The following is a 24,312-nucleotide window of genomic DNA, read 5'->3' as shown; positions in this document are numbered from 1 at the left end:
GTGCCGCATTCACCAGGTCAAGCCACTTTTGAACCAGTGGCTACAGAGAAGCAGCACTGGACTGTTGCTCAGTGGTCCAAAGTACTTTTTTTCGGATGAAAGCAAATTTTGCATGTCATTCGGAAATCAAGGTGACAGAGTCTGGAGGAAGACTGGGGAGAAGGAAATGCCAAAATGCCTGAATTCCAGTGTCAAGTACCCACAGTCAGTGATGGTCTGGGGTGCCATGTCAGCTGCTGGTGTTGGTCCACTGTGTTTTATCAAGGGCAGGGTCAATGCAGCTAGCTATCAGGAGATTTTGGAGCACTTCATGCTTCCATCTGCTGAAAAGCTTTATGGAGATGAAGATTTCATTTTTCAGCACGACCTGGCACCTGCTCACAGTGCCAAAACCACTGGTAAATGGTTTACTGACCATGGTATTACTGTGCTCAATTGGCCTGCCAACTCTCCTGACCTGAACCCCATAGAGAATCTGTGGGATATTGTGAAGAGAAAGTTGAGAGACGCAAGACCCAACACTCTGGATGAGCTTAAGGCCGCTATCGAAGCATCCTGGGCCTCCATAACACCTCAGCAGTGCCACAGGCTGATTGCCTCCATGCCACGCCGCACTGAAGCAGTCATTTCTGCAAAAGGATTCCCGACCAAGTATTGAGTGCAAAACTGAACATAATTATTTGAAGGTTGATTTTTTTTTTTTTTTGTATTAAAAACACTACTTTTATTGGTCGGATGCAATATGCTAATTTTTTGAGATAGGAATTTTGGGTTTTCATGAGCTGTATGCCAAAATCATCAGTATTAAAACAATAAAAGACCTGAAATATTTCAGTTGGTGTGCAATGAATCTAAAATATATGAAAGTTTAATTTTTATCATTACATTATGGAAAATAATGAACTTTATCACAATATGCTAATTTTTTGAGAAGGACCTGTGTGTGTGTAGTATATATATATATATATATATATATATATATATATATATACACAATGTTACTAAATTATTAATATAGCCTAGTATTACTAAAATTGTGACACCATGTTTTTTGCTGACAAGTAGGGTACAAATGATATATATACATAGCCTATATATATATATATATATATATATATATATGAGACAGCAACATGCCTTTTTTTGAGTAACAAATTAAGTTTATGCTCACCTGCTTTACATATTTATGCTCAAGTATTCTATAAACAAATGAATCTCCATTGTGATTGGATCAGTCAGTGTGAGCCCCCACTAAACATTTTTCAGAACAAATCTATTTACCCCACTTAAGAAAAACACTGTGTTGTTGGAGGGCTTTAAAAACTTGAAAATGATAAATAATCAAATATTTTGTTTAAAAATAAATGTCAATTTTAAGGATTTTCATTAGTTACATACATTTTGAACATTTGTTATTATTATTATTATTATTATTATTATATATATTTTTTATATAAATATGGTAATCATTCAGTAGCCTACCGTGGTAGTGAAGACCAAATCCAATATTTATGACTGGATTTAAACACAATGAGTCCAAGACAAATTTCTCTTTGGGGACAATAAAGTGTATTTAATTTGCAGGGGTGCAAAAAGTACAGAGAAATAGGAAGTTAAAGTATGAGTACTATGTCAAAAGTTTACTTAATTAAGAGTCAAGGTAGCTAAAACATATTAAAAAATGTTTCCCCCCACATTTAATTTTAATTACTGTAGTAATTCTATCTTATGTGTCCCAGTGCAAAAAAACCTGTCAGTCCCCTCTTTGGGGAGGTCTCAGTCATTTTTCATCTCCTGTTGGTCCTGCGGTAGTTTTTTATGGTTCCTTTTGATCGACCATCACGTGCCCCTCTCACCCTGGGCCCTAGGGAAGCTAACCACCCTGCTCTCCCTGTAGTAACATCCTTGGCCAGAATAAATTTTATGGCTGTGTGACACTTGAATAATTGATCACAGCTCATCTTCAGAGATGGTTCTAACATATAAAAAAATGCATTGCTTTCAGCAAAAGATTTGTGGTGACTGAAGAGATGTCTTTTCACAAGGATGAATGACCTGCTGTGGCAAATAAGCCTGACAACTAGCACTGGTCTCCCATATATGTCAAAGCAAAGTACTACCATCTGTTCCATGGCACCACCACAGTATGTTTTTAAGGGTCATATGCATGTGATAAATACATGATTGAACAGCACAAAGGCTAATTAGATTCCAATTGTTGATGTGATGAATTGTAAAGTTTATTAGCACTGTTAGAGTTTAAGTTGACATGAACTACAAAATATTCAATGGTAAATGTTAGTCATCCCTGCACAGGGTTGGGGAGTAACGGAATACATGTAATGGGATTACATATTTAAAATACTAAATATAAGTAACTATATTCCACTACTGTTAGAATTTAAATAATTGGTAATTATAATACAGTTACATTCAAAATGCATTTTGATTACTGATGAGATTACTTTGCATTTTATTGTCATTTGTTTAATTTAATATTTAGTCCTTTCAGATGGAAAACATTTATACATATAAATGATGCGATCCAAACTTCAAAGTGCATTTGAACAGCGGTGAAACACTTTCTTATGATGTTTGAAGTAAGTTTGGAGCAGAAGAAATAAAAATAAACCTTGTGTAAATTGTCAGCTTATGCTAAGCTAAAATGCTATTTCTAGCCATTTTACATTAGTCTTTCTTTTAGATAAAGGTGTAATTTCGCTATTAGAATGGACTGTAGTATCTAAGCAATGAACAACTAAAAAAAACTGTAAAACTAAAAAAATCCATAATATATTTCACTATTGCACTCATAAAGAGCAATTTCTAGTTAAATATTTTAAACCAGAGCATAACTAGTAATAATTATAATACTTAAAGGTTTTGAGATATACATATACACAAAATTGTAATATTCCCTTATATACATTATAATATACATTTCTAGGTTTTCCATGTGATCCCTGAAAACGGTTAGAAACAGACGTTTCTAATGTAATGCCAATATTATGTTAAAATATAAGTTAATACAACGGTCAAGCACAAACCAGTGTCTTACTTAATAAATAAAAGTCAAGAGAAACATAAGTCAGTCTGAGATCTGTATAGTTTATTCTATTACAGGCAGGGCAGTGTAAGTGTGTGCATTTAAATACATTCTCATTATTGAAAGGTAAGACTGGCAGTTTTTTTTTCTTTTTCTGATGGTTGAATCATTATTTATTTCAGTCAACATATGGCCACAGTATCAGATTTTACTTTCCTGAATAGTCATACTCTTTCTATTTATAATATTTATATATATATGTGTGAATTCAGTACTATACATGATAGAGCTTTATTTATTGACAAGTCCCATTGTTTTTTATATAATTTTTTTTTTTAACACAACAACTGAAAACAAGACAGTATTTAATTACATTCATGTGAAAAAACAGTGCTAATCACAACCCTGTGAAAAAGTACAGCAGTCACAGCTTATAAAGTTATGAAGGCTTTAGCTTTAAATTAAATAATTTAGTAGAGTAGCAGTTACAGAAATAGTAATGAAAAAAATGTTTTTGCCACACTTTCACTCACTTAACGTACTGTTCATATACATGAAAAGTGATACCTTTGGGTTTATGTCACATGCAGAACCTATAAGTTAAAACAAATTACTACATGCAATTAAAGTTTCAAAGTATGACATTTGTGCTATACAGCATTTTAAACAATCCAAAGCAAACAAAATAAAATATTTGCACTACACACATTTTTGACTTGCTTTGAAAGCTTTGTTGTGACAAACCGCTGTACTTTTTCACATAACAACCCTAAAATACTTCATCCTGAAACTATATAAAAAGCAAGTCTAAGTTATGAAAATATTGAGATAAACCCCTATGTACTGTAATATAACAACAACGGTAGAAATTATAAAAAAAAAAAAAAATGCAGATAAGAGGATCTCCTTCAAATCTCTCTTTGCTCATTTTGCTACTGATTGCACACCATACCATACTGCATGAGATGAGACTTTTCTCGAAGAAAGTGTCTCGTACTGAGTAAAAGACAACCCAAATTCAGGCAAGCAATTTAAAGGGAGTATTTTGTGACTGATAAAAAGCCTGTTACCATTCAATAACTCTTTCTGATATCATTTTCATTTATGGGCAGTGGTTTGTAAAAATATAATAATAATTATCATTAAATATTTATTTCATAGAATTCAAACATTTTACTTTTATATAGTATATAGCATTGTTTTGGCAATTGGGTGAAAATTTAATATAAAACTTGCATGCTTAAATTCAAGTGGATTTATGTAAATAAGAGATGACAAAAGTTTGCAAAATGAAACGTTTTACACGAGCATACAGTATTTTCTCATGCACATCAAAAGACAATCTTAACACATAGATTTCCACCAACCATCAGTGCCACAAACTACACATACTCAGCAGGACATTCCACACAATCTTCAATTAAAATATGAAAAAGTACAATCCCAAAAAAATGTATCTATGCTATTTATTATCCTTCGTCTGAGACATCTTCATCCCATTCTTCATTCTTAAAAGTCCTGAGAAAATGCTTGTTGTGTGCATCCTGCCTCAAAACTCCATTAAGTTAGTTTGTTAGTCTTCCCTTTTTGCCTTTCCCAGCCTTTCCCTTATAAGGAACTCCCAACCATTGTGATAGCTTGGTGTTCTGTGGCGTAAATGTAAACATAACTGTAACATTGAACTGAATATGAACGTAGGGTAATTTGTGCTAGCCTCAATATGATAGCAACATCTTTAGTGTTCAAACGAGCAGCTCAGAACCTTGTGTGTTGCAAGACACTTTGTAATGGTGATGCACAAGACACTATGCATTCAGCAAAGTCCAAAAAGTACAAAATGAGGTCTTCTGTTTTTAATGAATCCTTAACGGTCCAGAAGTCTGGAAGTCTTGGACTGATCGTGTTGCTATGCATGCAAGTTTCTAGAATCAGTTCCAAAGAGCAGGGAAAGTGGGTCAACTGAGCGTTGGGAATGGAAACCTTAGGGTAACTGTAGGGTAAAGTAAATTAGCTGACATTTAATATGTTAGGGAGCAATACACTGAGGTTCATCCGCGGGCCACTAGACCATAGAAGACAGTGCTGTTTCCTTGGGATTGGGCATGGCAGCAGAAGTTCGTAGTGTAGAATGGTTGATAGGTATTGCTCCATCTAGAGGAGAAAGATCATTGAGTTCTCCGGAGGAGGAGAGAGGGAACGATGGAGACAGAGAAATGCCAGAAGAGGGGTCGGCCGAGTCAGCAAAGGTGCGAGGGGGCTTGGGAACCAAATTGGGCTCTAGAGTGGCTCTGGCCAGTAGCTGCCTGTCCTTGTCTGAGTTTCTCACTCGCTGGTCTTCATGTTGTCCCTCAGCCTGACTGTAAGATCCCTGTCCAGACTCAGATTCTGCATCGGACAGCTCGAGAAGGGAAGAGCTGCTTCCATCGAGCCTAAAGAGAGAATCCAGGTATTGGGCGAACTCCAGGACTGCCTGGCTGGGGGTTCCATTGGACAATGGTGGAACTGGTTGAAGAGCCTGGGACCTTCCACTCTCAAGGTCCATTTCAATCTCTCTATCATTGGCAATTTTGCTAAGCTTGCAGGATTCTTGACTATTAGGAACAGCTGATTGCTGGCAAGCCTCTGGTGTTTCTGAAGATGGGCAGAAATTCATGCCTTGGCTGGCTGGCTGATCTTCAGTAGTTTTTCCAAGCGAAAGAGGAGAGAAGTGAGCACTATTGCATGAATTGACAGAGAGATAATGGGTGTCATTGGAAGGTACAGCCAAATCCAGTGGGGTATGGCAGTACGGACCAACCTCTCCAAGCTCATGGTCCACCGCGCCCTGGCTCAAGCTGTCTGCAGCGAGTAGTTCTGTGCGGGAGCTCAGTGAAGGATTCTCTTCTGGGATGGGGGCATCAAGAGGGAAAGGTAGACTCCCTAGACAGGGTGAGCCCCTCAGGGCAGCAGAGGACCGCCGAGAGTCCAAGCTATAGACAGATTCTGCATCAGATAGACTCTCCATGATGGCCAGGGGAGCTTTTCGCTCCCGCAGCTCAATGGCCAAGCGCTCACGAGCTCCGGTGAGCACCACAGGCACAGGAGGAGGGGGACACTCCGAGAAGCCATCCAGCGAGATCTCAGAGCGGGCACAAGAACTACAAAAGGATAGGAGAGGAGGAGAGGACATGAGGAGGGTTGAAAAGCGTAATAGAGACCAGAGAGACAAAGGAATGAGAAGTGGATGACAAATAATATGGAAGGAATTAAAGGTGTGTAACAGAAGAAAAACAAAGAGGGACAAAAAAATAAAAATAAAATGTGCCAAATACAATGAAGGGGAAAATGTGCTCATAGAAAAAATTATGTCATATTTATAAAAGATGTTAATAAAAAAAGAAATAAAAGAACAGAGAAGAGAAAATGGGTAAGAAAATCAGAAAGAAGGGTAGAAAGGGAGGACTATGGTTAGATAACACTAATGTAACTAATGTCTAACCTGAGCTTTTCTACCGAACCAAAGAGGACAGGGTGGAAACTCTATACTATCATACAGAGTACCTCTGCAGTTGGCATGAGTGAGAATGACAGGTAATAGTGTTAAAATCAAATGTCTTAAGAAAAGCTATATCATTTTCCAATTAACTGAGGTGATGCCTTTATAAACGGTCTAAAATGTTTGTACAAACACACATACATGTGTGATTAGCAGTTTGAAGTCAAAATTATTGGCATGCTCTCATTGGTCAGACTGTTTCAAAATCTCATTGGCATGCTCTGATTGGCCCTTGCAGAACTCACCGGACACTACTGTTTCTGCGATGGTGTGTGGCAGGTGTGGGCTGTGGTGAACTAGAGGCATCGAGGAAGATTGTTTCTGGATTCAGGTCCACATCTGTAGGACTAACCATAATCTTAGCAGCGGACAGTAAAGCTGTCTTCCCCTTATTATAGTTTTCCAAAACCTGCAGGACGCACAATGAGAAAAAGAACCGGAAATATAATAGAGCTTTGTTTAAAATAAAAACCACTAAGAATAAAATATATAGGAGCAAAAAATAAATAAATAAATATCTGATATTAAGATGAAGTGATACAACATCTTTTTTCCTGAATACATTTTAATGAGGAAAAGTAAAATTTCAGGAGATACAGTACGACCCATGCGCTAAATGTCTTCTGAATGCGTCATACAATATCTTGGTGTATAAAACAGACTTTTATTTACTACTATTTATTTTATTTACTACGTTTCTTGACCTTTTTGGAGCTTGATAGTGCCCCTTCACTATGTACTATCGTTTTTTGGGAAATTAGCTTCTTTTTGTGTCTCAAGGAACAAATTACAGCACACAGGTTTGAAATGACATGAAGGTGAGAAAATAATTACAGAACTGACATTTTTGGGTGAACTACTTTTTCAGTTCAGATCCAAGCCATTACCTTTTTGTGGGAACCTAAGTAAAACCTGAGTAATCAAGCATGATACAAAAGTCATTTTTATTTACTATGCGTATTCAGTTTAGATATGCATAATTATTAGTTTCATCACAAATAAACAGTGGCATAAAATCAGCAGGTGTAACATTATCTACCTTTATTACGTACATATGTAAAAACAAATCTTCCAGGACAGTCAACAAGGACAAAGATGAGCCAGTGGCAAAAAACTAAGTAAAAAGTCAGTTACACAACCATAAGGTGACAATGCTTTTTTATTTATTAATGTGCATAAACATATTGATATGGATGGAGTTAGAGACAATATTCACAAAGAGATCAGTAAACAGATGCAATGGTGTATAACAAACAATGATGTACATGTAGCATGCAAAACAACTACTACAAATAACAATAAAATAATAATTACACAACATACAAAACCTTTACATAAATCAGGGTTAGTCATGTTTTGCAGGTTTAGAGCATTAGTCAGAGATGAAGTCAAATGAAGAGCACTATTGTGCTTTATTTATTTTTTTTTTTTTAACAAGTGTCAATTAATGTGAACTTATAAAACCAAGTACAGGATGTTAGACACAGAACCACTATAAAATCGAAGCTGATAAATATTTCCTGTAAGAGTCAGTTGTAAATGAAAAATCAAACACAAAAAAACAAACATTTTAAGTAAATAATGAATTGCATGTTAGGACATTTTGGCACAAACCAGTAAGTGAGTAAACATATTCCACATTTTCAAAATTAATTCAATAGCTTTGTGTCAGTAACTCACCAAAATGCATGTTATTCGCTGAAACATGCCCTCCGGGATAGCTCTAAAATGTTATTTGCACTTCTGCATATTCAAACTGGCCATGTGATGATGCATCCTGCCAGTTCAGTGAGATCAAATGCATCTGGTTCTTGTTTGCCTCATAACCGATCGCAACATGCAAAGTTTGAATATAAGAAAGTGCAAATTATATCCTACAGTGGAGGGGAACATTTTCAGTCAATAATAACATCTGTTCCTCATGCAAAGCTATCGTTCAGCTTCAGAAAACTTGGAGGATAACAAATGAATCATACAAACCGAATTTTATGGTGCTTTTTGTCCTTTTTGGAGCTTGACAGACCCTGGTTACATGGCCAAAATGTTCTACTTTTATGTTCCATGGAAGAAAGAAAGTCATACATGTTTGAAACTACATAAGGGTAAATGAATCATCACAAAATTGACCCTTTTGGCTGAACCATTCCTCTGCCTGAGGTTTGCACCACCATCTTTTACCCCACCACCACAAGCATTGAAAGAAAACCAACAAGCTAGGTGAACACAGCTGCCCAACACAAGAGCTGCCACAGCGGTTAATCCACCTCCTCAAGCCCGAAAAATCAAAAGAGATAATGAGTGTAAGACCAGCTCTTTTCTGAACCATAGAGATGATTAACTCAAGGCATATGTACAGGGAGAGAGGCTGAGAAGAAGATCCTGTTGCAAACAGCTGAAGCTATAAACCTGACAGGAAAAACTGATGGGTAGAGAGACCAGGAAGAGCAATACACCAGCAGAAAGAAAGAGGTAACACCGAAAAACAACCAAAACTCGAGCTGGTGGATGTTTCTGGTAGTGAAGAACATAGATTGTTAGCTGCAAAGGAAGAAGGTACATGTGTTAGGTAGTACATAGCGTAACATATACAGTAGCCGTGAGAGCATTTTCAGATGTTTGACAAATAACATGTGACACTACAAGACCTAAACGAATTGTTGCGAGTTAAAACCACAGAGGTCTCTTCTGATGGGGCGGTAGAGGAATTCAATCCAGTCTGGGAATGGTCTGACGGCCGAGGGGTTAAATTTATGTTATCGAAGACTGGGGGTTTTAGAGAAATGTTCTCTGTTGAGAGTTGGGCTGATATGCCTTCAGCCATTAGCCCAGGTGAGGGGCTTTCTGAAGGTGTTGGGCTGGCGTTTAACAGGAACTCTGTGGAAGAAGGGTAATCCGATGTTTTTGGGGATGGAGATCTACTTTTACAGGAGGGGGCTGAAGAATTTATCTTCACAACTTGAGAGGGGGTCTCAGTGGGTGTATTATATGTCAAAGGGGAAGGTGGAATAGATGCATCGGAGGAATGATCTGACATTTTGGAATATGAAGAGCCATTAAAGGGGGTAGAATATGGCGAGACAGTTGAGTCTTTGACAGATGAGGGGGTTTCTAATGCTGGCAAGTTTGAGGGTTCGACCAAATTTGTAAGGCTCAATTGGGCATCGTTTTTGGGTTCTGTTGATTTTGAGATTTTGCATGCAAGTGTTGGTGAATAAGGATGTGATGGACCTGACTGATGCACTGAAGTGTTTTCTGAATGTTGAAGGGTACAGCAAGTGTCTCCTGGCCAATCAGAGAGAATTGTATCTGACTCAAAAGGAGATGTATCTTCAGAAACAGACATTGTAGGTGATGCAACTGGAGTGGGAGTTCCTGTGATAAAGTTTGGAGTGTATGATGTCTCAATAACACTGTTTGAAGTCGGGATTGACAGACTGACTGTGTTATTAAGTGGCAAACTGTTCTCTTGAGTGTCTGAAGACTGCGGTTGGAAAGAATGCATTTCATTGTGAGTTAGAGGAACAGAGCATGTTTCTGGAACCACAAAACATTCATCTGGAACAAGAGGTGTAAGAGGGGAGTGTGGGAGTGTGTTAGGGACAGAAAAACACACTCGGGTGCTAGTTCTCTGGCTTCCAACCTGAGCAGAAATCAGTTCTGAAATGAAAAATGGGGCTTCCAGCACCTGTAAAAAACAAACCAACACATTACCAGACCATGGACATATGAACATACTTTCAAAATAAAATAAAAACATGACTGGTACAACAGCACAGCTTAAAAGCAAAAAGCATTAATTTGATTTGCTATGGTATTGTGGGTGGTTGTGCAAATTCTTGCATTATTTTGGGGTCACATACAATAGTTACCTTCAGATGTTTGTGCCATTCAACCATATGTGTTATTATTCAGGTTGCTAACTTTAAACATGTCAACAGCTTAAAGGGATAGTTCAACCATTTACTTCAGAAGAATATCTCAGCTCTGTAGATCCACACAATGCAAATTAATGGTGACCAGATGTTTAAAGCTCCAAAAATCACATAAAAGCAGCATAAAGTGCAGCATAAATGGATTTAGTGGTTAAATCCATATGACCATATCTTCAGAAGCGATATGATCAATATTCAAGATTTATAGTAAAAAAGGACTGAAAAACTGATTTGTTTCTCACCCAAAGTGGTTGCATTGCTTCAGAAGACATATTACACCACTGGAGTCATATGGATTACTTTAATGCTGCCTTTATGTGATATTTGGAGCTTGAAAGGTCTGGTCACTATTCACTTGTATTGAAAGTACCTACAGTGCTGAGATATTTTTCAAAAAATCTTTGTTTGTGTTCAGCAAAAGAAAGAAAGTCATACACATGAATTTTTAATTTTGGGTGAACTATCCCTTTAACTAACTTTAACTAACATGCTCAGCAAGATTCTCTTACACTGTTGCTACACCATGACAGCAGTTGAAATGAAAGAGAAAACTGGCCTCGAAGGAACAGGTTGCACTAATTCTCACTATAGTGCCCCTTGTGGCATCACTGAGAATAAAACATGTATGTGCGCTGCATATGAGTTGCGCGGTTTGACATTTCAGAACGCAACAATGCACAAAATCAAGCTGGGATGATTATGTGTTTGCGTAGAGTACGTTTCATGCCTAAAAGTGATGCTTGCCTTACCAATTGTCACTTTTTATGTATTATGTCCAGCAAAAACATGTAAGACACGTTGTAGCCAACAATCTAGATGCAAAGGGTCACAACCGACAGTGCAAGAAACCTGCAACACAGATATGCCCACAGTCCACTGCAGCGCTCAGGATTTAAAAGCAATTGAACCCAAAAGCCACTGCATCATGAACCCAAAGCCACTGCAATAACTATGGCAGACCTGGGCACACCAGAAGATCTCGGTACTTGTGTTAATGTGGGAAGAAGGGAGTGGGTGATGTAGTTCAAACAAATCTCTATATTTTCCAGCCTGTTCAGGGTATTTGAAATACAGTATATGTATCTGGATATTTATGTATTTGTTCCAAAAAGTCTTAGAAGTATAACTGTTTTACATTATTTTAATAAGAAAAAAATATTTTGGCCAAACAGTCATTCATATAAGTGATGGTTTGAACTGATTTACAGAAATGATTAGACATAACCAACTCTTAAGCCAATTTTGCAATTTTGATAGATATACTAATAAAATGTCCCCATCTTAATGCTTTCATAATCACAAGCTGCGAGACAAAAAGGACTAATCTAATGATGGTGTCTTTAGGAAGTTTAATGGCCAAAATTGCAATAATTAATGATGTTGTCTGAATTTATATCACATGCAAAATGATTGCAAATATATCATGAATATTTTTTTCATCACCCAGCCCTTGTGGGAAATGTACTATTGTTCTTAAGATTTCAATTAGATAGATGTTGGGCCTAATGTTACCCAGATTTGCCCAATCATTGATTTTGCATTTGGCAAGAACTGGACAGAAAAGCATGCACACAAAAAAAAAAAACACACACAATACACACACCTTGTTGAGGCCATCCATCACCACATGGGGCATGTGTTCATTCAGCATGGCTGGAGAAATGATGACCTCGTCAAAGGCCTTGTTATCCCCCCACAGTGCAGAATAAGTGGGCTCCTCCTGACCACAACTACAAAGAGAGAGAGAGAGAGAGAGAGAGAGAGAGAGATTTTCAGACTTACAGTAGCTTCATGCAGACTCTCCCAAAACATGGCACATTCAGTGTTCTGATAATGACATTGAATTTATAATTGTTAATAAACTCAAATATCCTATTAGGGGACCTGGGTAGCTCAGTGAGTATTGACGCTGACTACCACCCCTGGATTCGTGAGTTCGAATCCAGGTTATGCTGAGTGACTACATCCAGGTCTCCTAAGCAACCAAATTGGCCCGGTTGCTAGGGAGGGTAGAGCCACATGGTGTAACCTCCTCGTGGTTGTGATTAGTGGTTCTCGCTCTTAATAGATGCGTGGTAAGTTGTGCGTGGATCGCGGAGAGTAGCATGAGTCTCCACATGCGGTGTCATGCACAATGAGCCAAGTGATAAAATGCGTGGATTGACCGTCTCAGAAGCTGATGCAACTGAGACTTGTCCTCTGCCACCCGGAATGAGGTGAGTAACCGTGCCACCATGAGGATCTACTAAGTAGTGGGAAGTCTCTCTTTTTGGACCAATTTTGTTGACAGGGCTTCAGTCCATTTTTCATTGACAATGTTCTTTTTTGGAACCAAGTCAACAAATATAAAAGTACTGCAATATAATAATGAATTATTACTACACTGTCTATTGGAATTTTCAGGAAAGTAATTAAGGCAGCACAATTTATTTAAACTAGGGACGTTAGGACTATTTTTAACAAATATTGTAATTGTGATTTAAACTGTAATATATTAAACGTTTATATAAAATGATCATATCATATTGCTGCTAACTAGATATAAAGGATAAAAAAATAAACAAAGAAGAAACAGCAGCTCTCATGTTGTGTCACTCGTGTGGGCAGAAAATACAAACAAACCTTTGTATCTATTCTAGGTTATATTTTGCCCATTTTATGCTTTGATCCCAATAGAAAGTTACTCTTTAAGAGTGTTCACACTTAAAGGTGTCATGTCATGAGGAATAAATTTTTTCTTGATATTTTGACATGTAAGATGACAATCTACTATAAAAACATACTGTAAATTTCAGAACTCAAAACCTAATCCCCAATGCAATAAAAGCATTTATTGAAACCAAGCTGCAAAAATGCCTCGTTCTCTACTTCTGCGACAACCCTATGTCACTAGGGGTACATTAATTCTTGACCACCTCTATAGCTCAAAAACATCAACACCTACTCTTGGTCCCGGCCACCTGCGCTTCAGTTCATAAACTGAAATAGAAGGACAAACAAGGCCTACTGTGGCCTCACTATTCCTGAACACCAAAGGGGACCCATCTGGACAACTTTGGATTCTTTTTACATATTCATGCTCTAGACTAGTGGTTCTCAACCCTCTCAAATCCTGGAGGCCCCCCAATACATTTTGTGTATCTCCATTTTCTAACACACCCAATTCAGGTCTTGGAGTCTCCACTAACGAGCTGATGAGTTGAATCAGGTGTGTTTGATTAGGGAGATATCCAAAATGTGTAGTGTTGGGGGACCTCCAAGAACAGGGTTGAGAACCACTGCTCTAGACAGACATCTTTGACCACTTGATACATATCTCGGGCTGCTTTAAAAAGATGCGGTGTCAAGTTACAACTCTGAAAAGGAGAATCCACTCTGTCGTTCAGCTCCTGGCTCTTGCAGCACAAACATATCATGTGGATGTGTGATCAGATTTCAGCGTGAATTGCATGTTTTTTTTTGTTGGCTCATATCAGCATGGATTGCTTGTGAACCAGTCATAATATGATTTAAGCTTTGCAAAGGAAATATTATTGAAGGATAGGGCAGTTAAAAACACTATTGGACCTGATGCAAACAGTAAGTAAACAGATCCATTCATAAATATTTCAAATGACAAGACTGTTTTAAAGTTTATGATTCTAAGTGTTAACAGTTGTGCTTGAGTGAATAGTTTAATATATTTGGATGCAATGTGTTGGATGTGCATTATGTGTGAACCCTGAAATGTAATCTTATATAATATAATATAGCAGGGTTGTTCATTCTTTTCTGATTGAGTTTCAAATATGGCTGATTTCGAGGGGCTGCACAGTGTTAACCAATCATAAATGTGGGCGTATCTATTGAAGTTTTAAGGAGGCGCTTAGACCAAAACTGAGAGTTTCAGTCAGAGGGACAGAGACAGGGTGGAAAATGATCATATATTACTAAATGATGACTGTTTTGGAGCAAGAAAAAAACGTAACATTATCAGTGGACCTCAGGGAAGATAATAAAACGAATATAAATATAAATATATATATATAAATATAAATATATATATATATATATATATATATATATATATATATATAAAAAGAGCATTTCTTGACCCTTTTAGGTCCTTTTAACAAGAACTAAACACAGACCTATGTGAAGACAATTTAATGAAAAAGAATCCAGTTCTCTTTGCACACATTTTGTGCGTATATTAAAGTATCAAGAGATGGTACCAAACATAAAGGAAGCACCACAATGTAAATGGTGTCATGGTATTTCCATTAATTTTCCAGTAGTTTGTAATTACTGAATAGGGATTATTATGTTTCTTTACTCACCATGTCTCAGGAGGGTGGTTGTGCACCACATGGATGACACGTCCTGGAGGATACAGCGGGGTGGAGGCGGACAGGGCGATGCTCAGATCACTGGGGTGCAGCCACAGGCGCGAGTTAGAGGGGGTCACACCCTGAGATAGAGGGGGTCCATCATCCAGGGGCAGCTCTGATTTAGGGATGCACTTTGTACCACCAGCAATGATTCGCCACTATTGGAGAGAGAGATATTAAGAGACCGAGAGAGATAGAGAAATATATGGTAGACTGTGGGTTGCACCCACTTGTTTTAGATCTCATGACTTTGTACATGAAAGAATTCCTCTGTACACAAACTGTGCCAAGTGTAACGGTGTCATTAGCTTTGAATAGTAACTGTGATAGCCAAATATTTGAAGAATGAAAATAAAGTAAAACTAGAGCATGTTTTAAGCAAACTGCGTTGGTGCTGGCACACTGGAGATGATCTGAGTTCCTATGGTAAGTCGTTTACAAGGTGTAAATACTGGCTAGTCGACTATTAAAAATGAGTAGTCACACAAGCCCTAATATCCTGTGGAGGGAATTGCAGAAATTAAACACCCATTATGGGGCTTGAACCCATGACCCTGATATTAAGGGTCTAGTCCAGAAAGCTTTTATAATGTTATAATGATATATATTATAAGACAAGAAACTGCTGAAAAAAAAAGAAGCCAAAACGAAATTTTATATCTCAGTGTAAATAAGGTAGCTCGGGAAAACTGCTTTTGTTTTGTTCCCAATCATGTGACCTGTGAAAGTTTGTGTTGATAAGACAAAGCAATCAAAGTTATATCATTACTAAATAATTTATCCTAGTGTCCAAATACAAATACAACAATGACTAAAGGTATGCTCTTTCTTTCAAAAGCATGCAGGCATGAGTAACAAGATCTCATTCAGTTCCATTCTGTGTCATTTGAGCAATCATTGATTCTGTGTCATGTACTTGGATTCATCTCCTGGTGGCAATATTTAATTAGAGTAAACGATCCTCTCTGCCCATATTTTGATGACTTCCACCTCTGGTTGTAGCGATCTGAATCACTAAAAATGTTTAACATTATACTTTGTATTATATTACCCTGGAATTAATTTGAAAAAGCGAGTTACCACAGATGCAATGAGGATTCTAATGCAGCTGCTGAGAGACTGACCATAAATTTGCCTTCTTCTTAAAGGGTTATGTACAGTCAGTTAATAATGACCGGTTGACTGTACGTTGTCTCTTACATATTGTGTACAAACATACGAGTGAGAGAGTTGGGAAAAAAGACAATTCTAAGTAAGTTATGGGACATTGAAAGGACAACTACAGTCACTATGTCTCTTGACCTAGCGTTTAGTGCTGTTTCATTAATTACATATCTTCATTTAATTACATATCTTCAAATAAATTGGAATACAGTGATTGTACCAGAGTAAAGGGTTGCTGTTGGCCACTGTTTCATAAATTCACTGTTGCTTTTTTAAAACAGCAACTAAAACAAAAATAATTCACTAATGTTAAAAAACGTATTATTATTATTATTATCATCATCATCGAATAAAGAATTCCTACACCAATAATATATATAATAGTTAATTAATATGTAGTTCATTAACCTAACAGTAGGCTGGTGCATAAATATAGAATTTGATTGATGTGCGATCACACATCTATTTTACAATGGCTTCAAATTTGGCTCATCCAGTTAGAACCAGAACTATACTTTTATAAAGTCCATTTAACAGCTACAGTACAGAGCTGTTGTTGATACTGATAGTGCCGTGCGGCTACATATAATACGTAATGACCTAAATAAAACAGCTCACCTTTGGTTTATCACTCTTCTGTAGGACTTCAAGTAGGTGACGACGGAAGCCTTCAAGTTGAGAGAGGCCAATCCTGAATGAACATGGCAAAACACAACATAAACATCCACCTGCTTATATTTATACAAATATGCAAACATGGTCAAAGACTCATTTACCTGGGGACCAAATCTTTTCCCAGCACAACTGAGGTGATGAAGTCTTTGGAGTACTCCATTGCATCCTCACTGTGAATCAAACAGACTTGTGTTTAACGTGGCTCTTTTAAAGAAATATTCCGGGTTCAATACAAGTTAAATTCAATCGACAGCATTTGTAGCATAATGTTGATTACCACAAAAACAAATTAGGCAGTTACAGTGAGGCACTTACAATGGAAGTGAATGGGGCAAATTTTTTGCGGGTTTAAAAAGGCAAAAATGTGAAGCTTATAATTTTCTAAAAGCAATTAGATTAATTCCTCTGTTAAACTTGTGTATTATTTGAGCAGTAAAGTTATTTTAAATAATTTAATTAATGTAGTTTTAAGGTATTCGGCATTGTTGTCATGGCAATGAAGTTGTAAAATTGGATATAACTTTACACAGAAAAAGCTTGTAAGTAACTTTATCACACTAAAATTATGTTAACACACATATTGTTTACAGTCTGTCTTGTGGCTATACTTATTTTAACGGCCCTATTCACATCCATTGTAAGTGCCTCACTGTAACCCAGATTTCAGTTTTTTTTTATTTTATTTTTTTATAATTTTGTTATATTCAACATCATGCAACAAATGCTTTTAATTGAGCTTAACTTGTATTGAACCCATAATATTCCTTTAAATCTACATTAACCAGGAATATTACAAGGAATATACAAAGAGCATTTTCATCTTTGCATTTTAACCAAAAAAACTGTGTACAATATATTTCAGAGCAGGGGTCTTCAACCTTTTTAAGGCCAAATGTCCCTTGCTGGATAAAGAGATGGAGCAGGGACCCCCGTTGCATACTGTATGTTGCATTTTAAACTTGCGTATATGTATATGAATGTTTTACAAACGTTGCATAATAATTTAAATTTTACGTAATACTTTTTAATGTGGGAAGAACAATAAACATTTAGCTGAACTTTAGTTTCTTATTTTTTGCTCTGGTTGAACTTAAAAGTGATAGTTCACCCAAAAATGAACATTTTCTCATAATTTACAGACCCTCATGCCATCCCAGATGTGTATGACTTTCTTTCTTCTGCTGAACAAATAAAGATTTTTAGAAGAATATCTCTTCTCTGTTGGTCCATACAATGCAAGTGGATGGTGGTCAGACCTTTGAAGCTCCAAAACTTGCATAAAGGCAGCATAAAAGTGGTTGAAGATATGTCTTCTAAAGCAATGCAATCACTTTGGGTGAGAAAGAGATTATGACTGTGATGAATTTGTGCATCAGTTATTGCTTTTGGGCTGATATTGCCATTGCTTCATAAGAAAATAAATAGTTTCTCTGCACAATTTTGTCCAAGTGTAAAAATGAAACAAAAACCCTAGAAGATTTCAAGGCTGTAGCTACCACAGCAGTTTATAAATATATGAACCTTAAAGTTATAAATGCGTCTGTGGTATCAAGAAAGATTTTTAAGATGGTAGTATGTCCCAGGACTGGCATATGGTCTTAATGCGTACCCAAAAGTATATACTTTACCATCACATTCGAATTAGTGTGCAGTAATAGTATGCAAAATGGTATTTAACCTTTAACTCCCATTCTAAAGTCACCACAGTGAATTCTGGAAGTTCAAGCTTGGTCTAATTTACATTGTAAATGATGTGTAACAGAAAAGCATGGCAGCTTCCACTGAAATGATTGGTGTGCACATAGAAGGACTACAACATTTCCACTTCCTTTCTTGTCCTAATTTTCTTTTTTCAATGAAACACAAAATAAGATGATATGCAGAGAGTCTGCTATTTTAACATATGACGAAAGTAGATGGTGATTTATAATGTCAAGCTCCAAAAAGGACACAAAAGTGCCATAAAGTATCATGCATTAGTCCATCTAACTCAAGCCTTCCAAAGCAATATGATGGCATTGTGAGGGTATGGAAAACATAAACTTGGACTTACTGGATTGGAATGACATTAAGAGTAAATGATGGCAGAATTGTCATTTTTGAGTGTATTATCCCTTTAACACATCAGTTTAATCTTTGCACATGAGACTTAATGAATATCATCATGCCTCAGTTACTGCTAAACACTATCTAAGAAGAGATCAGTTATCCAGCTCTATATGTTTTTAAACACACTGCAAGACAGGTCACACTGACCTGAGGAGACCCCCAGGAGGGGAGTATGCATAACAGTGCAGTGAAGGATACTGCGGCCGGAGGAGGAAGGACAGGATGGCGGCCGCTCCGGCACCCAGAGAGTGACCCACAATCACCAGCCCATAATGCATCGTCCCTTTACCCTAAAACGCAAGCACATGGACAAACATGATTACCAGATATAAAGTCTCATCCTACATGATCTGGATGTGTATATTAAAATATATTTTATTCTATTATTTTCTAATTGTCTTGAAAATATTTGGAAAATGTTACACTATCTGTGCATTCCAATGCATTTAAGAGTTACAAATTATTTAATAAGTTATTTAAAACATAACATTTTTTTATTGACAAAAGCTTTTAATGTCAAGAGATCATGAAAACTGTCAGCAGCTATAATGTTTTACACAGACATCTATCAAGTTAGCTAAAATAACAATGTTTGTATACCGATGTCTTTGGTGTTACAACCTGTCACAGTAAATTACATTTATAGAATAATTACGGTAAAATGCGCAGAATCGCCCATATGTACTTGTTTAAAGCAATACAATTATTTACACTTACCAAATCTCTCCCAAAGGCTTGTGAGAGAATCATCTCTTGTTCTAGTTTCTTCTTTATGTATTCAGCTGAATAAACCATTCCCTAAAAAAATAAAAAGATTCCCCGGCAGAAAGAAATAGAAAGAATGTGATTTTTCGTCTTTATATCCGTCAACATTTATCCTCTGATTATGTGTGTTTGTGACTAAATGCATATATGTATGTAAAACCTTATGTCCAAGCCATGTGCCATGCTGTTCCTCTAGTGGCAAACGCTCTGAATCCCCAGTGAGATCCGTTAAAGCATCCTAAGGGTGAGAGTGAAAAAGTGACAAATGGAAGGGCTAATATGCTGCAAGTCATTTTCATCAGGTTTATTTTGTGATAATGACCAGCTCACCTTACATTAGCCCACTAATTACCACATAAATAAATCAATGGACATGAAATATTAATTTGAGTTGAAATTATTTTATTACGTGGAAAGCATTAAAACTTTAATAATTTAATGGTCCATAGTAAATTATTCCACTTCTACTATGATTATCACAAGCACATTTGTGCTTCTCAAATTTTTTTCAGTTATTTATCTTTTAAATATTATTGTGTATAGACCTGCTTTCTTTTGCCACAGATTCAGCATCCTGCTTAGAAACCACCCATTGTTACCAATTTGAAAATGCCACCCGAGGCTCAGTAACTACTTTCGAAAGTAATGCAACAACTTGGGCTTACAGTATATTTGACTGGATATTAGCCACATTCAGCTTTCATGCGTTAAAATTTTTATATTATATTAAATATATAAAGTATAAAATATAAAATATATATTATATATAAAGTGTATATATTAAAAGTAATTTGATTCTTTGAAGTTTCATTCATTTGAAAATTTAAAACAAATTGGAAAGAATGTGGCAAAGTGTTATGGAATTGTAACATAGTCACCAAACCATGATTCAAAAGTAATCAACACCCTGGAACATCTGTCAACCAACCAGAATCAAGCATTCAACCATGGTATGGTATAATTATTTGCCTACAGAATTCTAAGATTGACCAGAATTAAGAGTTCCAGATCATTGTAATAATTATAATAAATAATAAAAAATAAATCAATTTACATTTACTTTTAATATTTTTAATTAAATGAAAATATGGTGAAGTGCTTAAGTGTAAAAATTCACCTTGGGGGACAAAGTCCCTCTGATGCTGATTATGACTTTTTTCTTTGCATGATCCACTGCTACAAAGAAGGGCGTCTCATAAACCTACAAACAACACCAAAATACAGACAATAATCTTAATCACAAGTCTCACATTTATCACAGCAGTTATGGTTTGCCATTTACTTTATATCAATGACTCCTTAATAAACAAACATTTATAAAATAAGAGAGCAATAAAATCAACCTCAAGGGTTTTGTCAAGGGTTAAAAAGTTACAGAACAGAAGACATCGTAAAGTGTCATACCGCGTCATGGTAGGATGTGTAGACAATTTGGACTTCTTTAAGGTCTTGGTCCAGAAATTGCCGCCGAATGGCGAGAACGTTACAACCACAGCAGTTATCCTCCTCAACAGTGACTGACTGAGAAAGACGAGAACCTGAAACTGACGTATTACAGCTGAAGAGAGAGAGAGAGAGAGAAATAAAGAGGAATTTAAAGTCACTGGATGTCATTAATGAGCTAACACTGCCCTAACAAGGTATGGCTCAACAACACAGATGTGACAAATCTCTTCCAAGTTAATCTGAGATATTGGGAACATTGGAAAACACTTAACATTACTTAATGCCCTAAAACAATGTCCTCCTCTGTCATAAACAAAATGAAGTAGAATCTGTCTACTTCCAAAAAAAAAACACAGCACTGTAATCCAAGGAGAAAGACAACACTTAGAGTTTTTACATTAAGCCTTTTCTCCCCCATAGACGGCTGTTATAAGAAACAGCCGTGGTGTATGGAGTGGTGGTGGTGTAGTGGTCTAAACCACATAACTGGTAAACTGATAATCAGAAGGGCGCTGGTTCTATCCCCCACAGCCACCACCATTGTGTCCTTGAGCAAGGCACTTAACTCCAGGTTGCTCCGGGGGATTGTCCCTGTAATAAGGGCTCTGTAAGTCGCTTTGGATAAAAGCGTCTGCCAAATGCATAAAAAAAAAAAAAAAAAACATTTTGCATTGCTTAATGTAATAGTGGATTGTAAATCAAATGAACAAAATGTATTTAGCGCCTTACTGATATTAAATACATCTACAGACAAACTGATGAGCCCATAATATAAACAAAAAGTTTTAGTTATGTTAAAGTCTTAACATTGCTTAAAGGGATAGTTCACCCAAAAATGAAAATTCTCGCTACTTACAATACCGCATGCCATCCCAGATGTGTATGACTGTCTTTCTTCTGCTGAATACAAAAACATTTTTAGAAGAATATCTCAGCTCTGTAGGTGTATTCAATGCAAATGAATGGTGGCCAGAACTTTGCAGCTCCAAAACTCAAATAAAGGCAGCATAAAGGTAATCCATACGACTCCAGGGCTTAAATCCATATCTTCAGAAGTGATTTGATAGATGTCAGTGAGAAGCATTCTTCATTTGTTCTTGGCAATTCACATTCTTCGTACATATCGGCAGAGAGGAGAATTTATGGTAAAACTTAAATATGCGCTTCAGAAGACATGGATTAAACACCTGGAGTCATATGGATTACTTCCATGCTGCATTTATGTCTTTTTTGGAGCTTCAAAGTTCTGGCCACCATTCACTTGCATTATATGGAGATATCCTTCTAAAATCTTTGTTTGTGTTCAGCAGAAGAAAGAAAGTCATACACATCTGGGATGGTATGAGGGTGAGAAATTGAGGGAATTTTCATTATTGGGTGAACTACTGTATACCTTTAATGTGCCCATATTCCAAATCCGCAAAGGACAGAAACTTCAAGCAAGGTTCAGGTTAAAGTCAGTTTAGTGAAGAAGTAAGACTGCCAACAATATGATGGCATGTAACCAGATCACTAAAAGTGACTTATTCTTTTCTCAATTTCTAACACGTTAACCAGATGTGATAAGATACCAGCAATAAGCAATTTGTCTATCTACACTGAACACAAAACCGCTGCACAAAATGGCACAATCACAGATGATACGATTCTGAACATATTTATCGTTTAATGCACAGTTATGAAAGGGGAATTTTGGACCAACGCGAATTCACAGTGGGCAGACTACCCGGTGCAACGCCATAGAAATAGAAACCAAGTGATCATCAGGATGTCCTGTCTCTCGGCACGGCTGGTACGAACTAAAACTCTGATTACCAAGGAAGGGATTCATTTGGTCGCATGTCGCATTATCACGTCGCATCAGATTAGAACACGACTAACTCGTCTGTATAGTGTTTTTTCGTCCGTTTTTTTATTACTTACGAGCAGGTGCTAACAAGTCTGCAGAGTCCACATGCTGGTTTTCTAAAGAGATACAAGGGCCAGCCATACGCCGCCATGGCAAACAGCATGTAGTAACACACTTCCTTATACATGGCCATCTCAGCCTGTGAAAAGAACATAAAAAGTTTTAAAAAAAATCGACACAAACAAACTGCAAAGACATTATATATATATATATATATATATATATATATATATATATATATATATATATATATATATATACACACACACACTGTATTCCTTACATACCGAATTCTTCAGGTCCAAGTATTTAGTGTTACGAGTAACAGGCATCCCAGATAGAAATGCTAAAACATCATTGTTTGCCTGAAAAAATAGAGAAAACATTTTATTTGCTATTTGAAAATGAAGGAATTTGGTGGTTGACAGGGTGTTGCTATGCAGTCGCTAAGGTGTTCTGAGTGGTTTTTAGCATTGCTATGTTTTTGCTAGGGTGTTAAGAGTTCAAAGACTTTTTGCATCGTGAGTGTGTTTACATGTGCATTCTTACACTGATTATGCATAAAGAAATATTCCAGGTCCAATACAAGTTGAAGCTCTGTCTAATTTTCAGAAAGCAGAAAGGCTGCAAAGATTACATTTTATTCTGACATTATTACAATGAACTGTCATAAACCGAGAATTATTTTTCTAAAATACACTCTATAATGAATCCATCCGGCAAAGCTCACCAACAGTCATTTGCTACAATCTGTGAGAATTTTCGCCAATTTTTTTGTTGATAAGATTGCTTGTCAGAGATCACAGATCCTGCCAGCTGCCAATGATCCGTCTGAATCCCCTGTTTGTACAGCTGGCTGGAGTGAGTTTGAGTCCATCTCTCTTTCCACTCTTCAGGAAATGATTGCTCAACTGAAGCCTTTGTCTTGTTTTCAAGATACAATCCCTCATGTCTTATCAAGAAGCTCTGCCTCTTCGACATTGTGGGGCCCAGTCTTCTTTCCATAATAAATAAATGTCTTAACACGTGTACCCTACCTGATCACATTAAGCAGACTATAACGATACCACCCCTTAAGAGACCGAATCTTGATCCTGTTGACATAACAAATTATAGACCTTTCGAATTTGCCCTTCATCTAAAAAGTTTTGGAAATTACAATTATTACAATCTTTTTTTGAATGCAAATTCTATATTTGAGACATTTCAGTCTGGTTTCAGAGCACTTCATAGTTCAGAGTCTGCTTTGTTACAAGTTTTAAATTATATTTCATTAATTGTTAACTCTGGTGATAATGGAAGCCTTGTTCTTTTAGATCTCAGTGCAGCACTTGATATGGTCGACAATAACATCCTCATTT

The 24,312-nt window shown here is 36.7% G+C and overlaps 1 protein-coding gene across 2 annotated transcripts in view; it reads right to left on the bottom strand.

The window, feature by feature from the left end:
* Window positions 1-3,099: 3,099 nt before the first annotated feature.
* The window catches only part of dagla (diacylglycerol lipase, alpha), a 57,985-nt gene continuing 36,772 nt past the window's right edge, over window positions 3,100-24,312 (bottom strand). The window contains exons 8-20 of one of the 2 annotated variants that reach the window (XM_052150513.1): window positions 23,239-23,316; window positions 22,966-23,090; window positions 21,001-21,154; window positions 20,714-20,797; window positions 19,757-19,834; window positions 19,549-19,629; window positions 18,979-19,121; window positions 16,824-16,892; window positions 16,666-16,738; window positions 14,833-15,041; window positions 12,117-12,243; window positions 6,827-6,990; window positions 3,100-6,183 (exon numbers count right to left, since the gene is read on the bottom strand). In XM_052150513.1, coding sequence (XP_052006473.1) covers window positions 5,109-6,183; window positions 6,827-6,990; window positions 12,117-12,243; window positions 14,833-15,041; window positions 16,666-16,738; window positions 16,824-16,892; window positions 18,979-19,121; window positions 19,549-19,629; window positions 19,757-19,834; window positions 20,714-20,797; window positions 21,001-21,154; window positions 22,966-23,090; window positions 23,239-23,316 — 2,460 coding nt within the window. In that variant the 3' untranslated portion in view covers window positions 3,100-5,108. Of the gene's footprint in view, window positions 6,184-6,826; window positions 6,991-7,594; window positions 10,267-12,116; window positions 12,244-14,832; window positions 15,042-16,665; window positions 16,739-16,823; window positions 16,893-18,978; window positions 19,122-19,548; window positions 19,630-19,756; window positions 19,835-20,713; window positions 20,798-21,000; window positions 21,155-22,965; window positions 23,091-23,238; window positions 23,317-24,312 lie in introns of those variants that run through there. The other variant, XM_052150521.1, reaches the window with a different exon arrangement.

The sequence above is a fragment of the Xyrauchen texanus genome, chromosome 2, assembly GCF_025860055.1.
Source record: "Xyrauchen texanus isolate HMW12.3.18 chromosome 2, RBS_HiC_50CHRs, whole genome shotgun sequence".
NCBI lineage: Eukaryota > Metazoa > Chordata > Actinopteri > Cypriniformes > Catostomidae > Xyrauchen > Xyrauchen texanus.
The sequence above is the reverse complement of the archived record's forward strand: the minus strand, read 5'-3'. Positions and strand labels throughout refer to the sequence as shown.